At 38.2% G+C, this 6,139-nt stretch overlaps 1 protein-coding gene across 1 annotated transcript; it reads right to left on the bottom strand.

Moving 5' to 3' along the window:
- Nucleotides 1–68: 68 nt before the first annotated feature.
- Nucleotides 69–5,382, bottom strand: calhm6 (calcium homeostasis modulator family member 6). The gene is made up of 2 exons (XM_079836678.1): nucleotides 4,778–5,382; nucleotides 69–803 (listed from the first exon to the last, which is right to left on the bottom strand). The coding sequence occupies exons 1-2, from the start codon at nucleotides 5,315–5,317 to the stop codon at nucleotides 375–377; spliced, it is 969 nt and encodes a 322-aa protein (XP_079692804.1). The 5' UTR covers nucleotides 5,318–5,382; the 3' UTR covers nucleotides 69–374.
- Nucleotides 5,383–6,139: the final 757 nt, after the last annotated feature.

The raw sequence follows: 6,139 nt of genomic DNA on the forward strand, positions 1-6,139 counted from the left end.
AAAGGTCAATGCACATCTGTTCAAATAATATATGTTGTTAATTTACTGGGGAAAAAAACACCTTCGTTGAAAAATCTGAAAACTTATTTATTTATAAAATTATAGAAAATACTTTTTATTTACATGCCATAAACATTTGTTTGAAAAAATATATTGAAAGACAAAACAAAAATGAAACAATAACAAAAGTCCACAATGTTAAAATCATACAATGGCAGTATTCAAATGAAAAGCTGAAAAAGCAAGACTAAAAAAGAACAATGAATTGACACTGTAAAAGGCACAGAAAATGAAGCGAGGTAAATAGCTGTTTATGTATTGACCCAAAATAACATGGTAAAGCATGAAAAGCTGTCAAAACACAGCATGCACATCTACAGGATCATTTTGCCCTCGTCCACAAATCCAAGTGCCGCTGGATTGGAAAATTCATGGTCAGACTTCAATGAAGCCCTCACGGCTGGATTTTCAAGGTCCTCACAAGTGCACACATACTTATGCAGGATGCTGTAGTATTCGTCCATGCTTCGGAACTTGTAGAAGGAAGAGATCTTCTGCCAGGCCTGTCTGGGAGGACTTTTCATGGGAATGGGTTTGGTTAACTCAAAGAAGCTTGTTATGTTTCTCCTAGCAAGCTTTTCGGCATGCTGAGCTGTATAGCTGTCCAAAAACGCGCTCTCCTTCTGTGTGTACATCCTCCAAAACTTCAGCTGCATGTAACTGATTGGAGAATAGCATCTGGCCATGCATGTGAGCAGAAAGGTGAACATCATGACGGAAGCTATCAGGATCCAACCAAGTACCTAGAAGTATATTTCAGTAGTACATTATAAAAGAAGTATATTGTTGTAAGAGAGTTAATAACATCAGATCTGTTATAGATATCGTATCATTTTAAGATGCATGTAGAGCAGGGGTTTTCAAACTTTATGATGCCAAGGACCCCCGAATGATGAACCTTTATTTGGGACCCCCTTCCTAAAATCCATCTATCTTTATGTACGAAAAAACATTTAAACTGTTAGATAAATAGTAAGTGTGACATTATAAATACAACATATTGTTTCCCAACTTAAATTGGCTATTAATGTTAAATTGGCTTTATTAATGTTAAAGGTCCTGTTCTTCGTGATCCCATTTTTCAAACTTTAGTTAGTGTGTAATGTTGCTGTTAGAGCATATATAATACCTGTAAAATTATAAAGCTCAAAGTTCAATGCAAAGCGAGATATTTTATTTAACAGAAGTTCCCTTTCAAAGCCTACAGCGAACGGCCGGTTGGGACTACATCCCTGTACATCCTGCTTTAATGACGTCAGTAGAGCAGTATGTCGACTAACCTCCGCCCACAAGAGTACGCGAAAAAGGGGGCGTGGTCTTGTTGCTCCCGCGTGGAGAATAGGAAGTGTTGCGTTCGGTTGCGTTCGTATAGTTTGTTTGTTGCCATGTCGTCGAGACGCTGTTATTTTCATCCCTGAGTCAAGTCACCTTTGTTTGGCTTTCCCAGGGACGCTGTACTTAGAGATCATTGAGCGCATGCATCCCCGTTATGGTAAGAGGCGTGACCTTTCCAGTAACGTACGCTCTGCGTGCGCTAAGCTGCTGTCGAATCACAACACGGGAACCGCTGGCACAATCAGAACTCGTTACGTGTTTCTGAAGGAGGGACTTCATAGAACAGGGAAATCTTTCAAGCCGTTTTGAGGACAGTGAAAACAGCAGTATACAGATAAGTAAATTGTGTGAAATGTGTTTTTTGAACACATGTTATATTGCACACTGTAAACACAATCAAAGCTTCAAAAAAACACGAAAAACGGGCTATTTGAATTTAAATTGGCTATTAATTAACTTATTACTTACAAAGCACTAAATGGTTTAGCTCCCCAATACTTGAGCGAGCTCTTAACATATTATACTCCATCACGTCTACTGCGGTCTCAAAATTCTGGCCAGTTGATAATACAAAGAATATCAAAATCAACTGCAGGCGGTCGATCCTTTTCCAATTTAGCACCTAAACTCTGGAACAGTCTTCCTAACATTGTACGGGAAGCAGACACACTCTGTCAGTTTAAATCTAGACTAAAAACACATCTCTTTACTGTGGCATACACATAAAACACTTTTTCAATGAAATGATTGTTAGGCTGTATTAACTAGGTCAGCCGGAACCGGGGAACACTTCCCATACATGTACTCGTGACATCATCAGAAGAATGGCATCTACGCTAATGATAGTCTCTCTGTTTTATCCCGAGGTTTACTGCAGTCAGCCGGATCCGGGCCGTATCCAGATCAGATGGTGGACCTGCGCCCAGACATGACCAACGCAGGACCCTGAAGTGTCCGCAGAGACTGTGTCAATTAGACTCCCCTGAAATTGCATCGTTGACACGGCATCCTCAATAAACCCGTCTCCGGCGTGATGACTCCGATTGTTGGAATATTACAATTTATTAATTCTTAAATCAATATGTCATCCTCAATAAACCCGTCTCCAGCGTGTTGCCTCCGATCTTTCGAATATTGCACTTTAATAATTATTTAATCAACATATCACCCTCAATAAACCCGTCTCCGGCGTGTTGCCTCTGATCCTTCGAATATTCCGATCTATTATGACCTCTGACCTGTAAAGTTGCCAGAATAATAATCATACGCTGTTTGTTAATTGGCCAGAGGAGAACTGGCACCCCAACTGAGCCTGGTTTCTCCCAAGGTTTATTTTTCTCCATTAGGTCACCTGATGGGGTTTTGGTTTCCTTGCCACTGTTGCCTCTGGCTTGGCGTGCTCAGTTGCGGACACTAAATTTTTCAACTAAATATCCAAATAAATATAATTATTAAACTAAATTAACCATATAAACTAAATTACTGATCTAAAGCCCACACTGTTACTGTATGATAAGTGTTTCATACCGTTTTCTCCAGAATGGCCATACGGCTGAATAAAATTATGTTGCATTATTTTCCTGTTTAACACTGTAAAGCTGCTTTGAAACAATCTGCATTGTTAAAAGCGCTATATAAATAAGGTTGACTTGACTAATGTTGGATGTATAAACCCGAAGAAGAACATTTTCAATTCAAAATTATTTGTATAAGCACCTTTCACAATAAATGTAAGCAGCTTATGTACTGTGTTAAGAAAACTGTCTTACAAAGGGGACTATGGTGAGAAAAACTCACTAGAAAGATACAAAGCAAACATATAAATTCTGGAATGTATACGGCAAGAAAGGAGAGAAACATTTAGAAATGAAACCGTTAGAATATTCGCTAGACTTTATCCATTTTTGCTTTGTCTTTTTATTCTCTGAAATTTTCTGGGGACACCTTGAAACCTTCTGGAGGACCCCTGGGGGTCCCCGGACCCCAGTTTGAAAACCCCTGATGTAGAGGACCTCAAAGGGATAGTTCACCCAAAAATGAAAATTCTATCATCATTTACTCACCCTCAAGTTGTTCCAAACCTGTATGAATGTATTTGTTCTGCTGAACACAAAGGAAGATATTTTGAAGAATGTTTGTAACCAAGCAGATAGAGCAACCATTGACTACCATAGTAGGGGGGAAAATATTGACTATGGTAGTCAATGGTTGCTCTATCTGCTTTGTTACAAACATTTTTCAAAATATATTCCTTTGTGTTCAGCAGAACAAAGAAACTCATACAGGTTTGGAACAACTTGAGCAGGGGCGCCGCTAGCAATTTTGGGCCCTATGAAAGAATATGATGTTGGGCCCCCTACCGCACCAACCTAGCTATCAAAAATCTTTGTCTGCAATTTAATAATACTGACCAATTAAGCTCCGCTCACTCAACCCAGAATGCCCCAATTGGTCGATGAAAAATTGATTAAAATAAAGATACAATTTATACAAAATTAAATTTACTTTAAAGAAAGGCTTTCTACAAAACAAAACTTAATGAAGTGGTCACAATCAAGTCTGACCCACTCCATGTCTCCTGGCATTGCACATCTTATGATGTGTCCTTTCTCACTCATGCTGTTCACTTTTCATAATCAACATTGACAGATTGACGATAGACATAAAAAATTACATTATAACATTTAAACATAAATATAAAACTAAATACATTTTATTATGCATTTTCTCTTACAGTACAGATAAATTTCATGTCGGAGTGGGATTTGGGCAAATGTCGTTTTACCCATGAGCGTTAGTGGTTTGTGAGTGGAGCGTTTTGCTGGATTTTGCTGGAAATTAGCCATCATTTTGTTATATTTGCAACTCTTTGGTAGATTATACATTTATAATTTCTATTACATTACTACTAGTACTATTACTACTAATAAAACCAATCTCTGGGGGCCCCAAAAGTGCATGGGCCCTTAGAATCGTCCTAACTTTCCCCCCCTTAGCGGCGCCCCTGAACTTGAGGGTGAGTAAATGATGACAGAATTTAAATAACAAGTATATAACAAAATAACAAATAACAAGATCTGTATAAGACAGTGCGTAGAATTGCTAAAATAATTTTTTTTAGGCCTACCTAAAACATTAACAGCATTTAGGCAACTGCACAATTTTGAAAATTTCCTTTCAAAAATCTAAATTTGCAATCAAGTCAAGGGTCAAGACAGAAGTAGCCATGGCTACATTTTTTACAGTCTTACATTTGAGGTCAAAGTTATTTGATGATACCAGATTTAATTGAATCAGATTAGATTTTTTGGACAAAGACTTAAGGATACCATCACAAAACAAGTACCGTTAAGTCTCTTTGACTTTTCTACCGTCTGCTCACCTGCGACTCCGCGCGTATAATGGACAGAACAGCCACTCTCTCACTTTGTGGAATTGCGGTTCCATCACACGGGAACTTCTCCAACTCTGTCCGACAGTGAGGATACTTTTCGTTGCAAAGGTGGTGTCTAAAGAGTGTAATGTTGGCGCCAGTCATTGAGCACTCGAAATACACCCCTTTGAGAAGAGCAACTGCGATCCAGCTGAGAGGTGCTACCACTGCAGTCATGGTGATTTGAAGGAAAACACACAAAAAGCCAAATGCGTAATTAAAACGACATAGTTTCGATTTCCTATGGCACAGACCTGTGAACAGTTTCCATGTTTTATTGCTCAACATGTAACTTAGGATGAGCAGTACAACAGCTGGTACGAGGAGGCAGACGTTTCCATAAATGAAATTCCAATCATTGCAAGGACACTTGAAAGCGAAGACCGAGAAGACGTGCTCGCCACCCGCTGTTATAAGAGCAATTAATCCGAATCCTAAATTGGTCTGCTGTTTCTGAGCGAAACTAAGCAAAGGTTTTAAATTATCCATGCCTGCAGCTGACGACCGTGAGCTCTTTGTTCATTAAATGACACTGTCAGTTCCGTTATAAGACTGCTGAGTCTCACCTTCAAGTGGGTGCGGAATAAAATATAAAACATGCCTACAAAGTGTCGTATATGCCACCTAATTTATTAAAAATGAGTAGCTATGCTTTTCAACTGTAGTGGGAGAATGACTTTATGAGAAATAAAGAAACTAAAAACATAGCGTACATATACAATGTTATGACTACACACCACCAGTTAAAGGCATTGCAAACCAATATGGGCAAAACATGTAGCCTAATGCCTTTAGTGACGTGTAAAGGCAATCTGCATATTCACAATCTAAACCAGCTCTGCCAGGGGCTTCAGCAAACTTCCAATGGGGCCTCAACATGACTTAAAGTTATTTCAATTTTAATTAATTTTAAGTGTGATTTCTGGACCTGGAAAAGTCATAAATGAATACAATCTTAAAAAGCCATCATGCATTTTTATAATCAACATAATTATAGCCTAGGCCTAAATATTTTCTAGCCAAGCCATGCTCAAAAATATTTTACTCTCAATTTTTACGCAATAAATATAACCTATTTAATAAAAATGTTCCCTTAATCATTACAATAGGCTATGGCTATTTAGTTAAAACATAATTGTACACTTTAAAATAATCGTACATATTTAATCAATTATTAAGTTATAAAGCCACATATCAAATCTCAACATAAGCCTCATTCTGATTTAATAACAAAAACGCAGAATGTTTTTAGCCATGGTTTGTTGCACTTCATATTCGGCGCCTCGTGGACACGCATGATCCCGGGCATGT

The sequence above is a fragment of the Gobio gobio genome, assembly GCF_949357685.1.
Source record: "Gobio gobio genome assembly, chromosome: 15".
NCBI lineage: Eukaryota > Metazoa > Chordata > Actinopteri > Cypriniformes > Gobionidae > Gobio > Gobio gobio.

What these genes read in the sequence shown, in the direction of transcription:
- calhm6 (XM_079836678.1), bottom strand. Translation starts at nt 5,317, where the DNA reads ATGGATAATTTAAAACCTTTGCTTAGTTTCGCTCAGAAACAGCAGACC. An exon ending in TTATACGCGCGGAGTCGCAG is followed by an intron (nt 804 to 4,777) that starts GTGAGCAGACGG and finishes ATATACTTCTAG; the next exon opens with GTACTTGGTTGGATCCTGAT.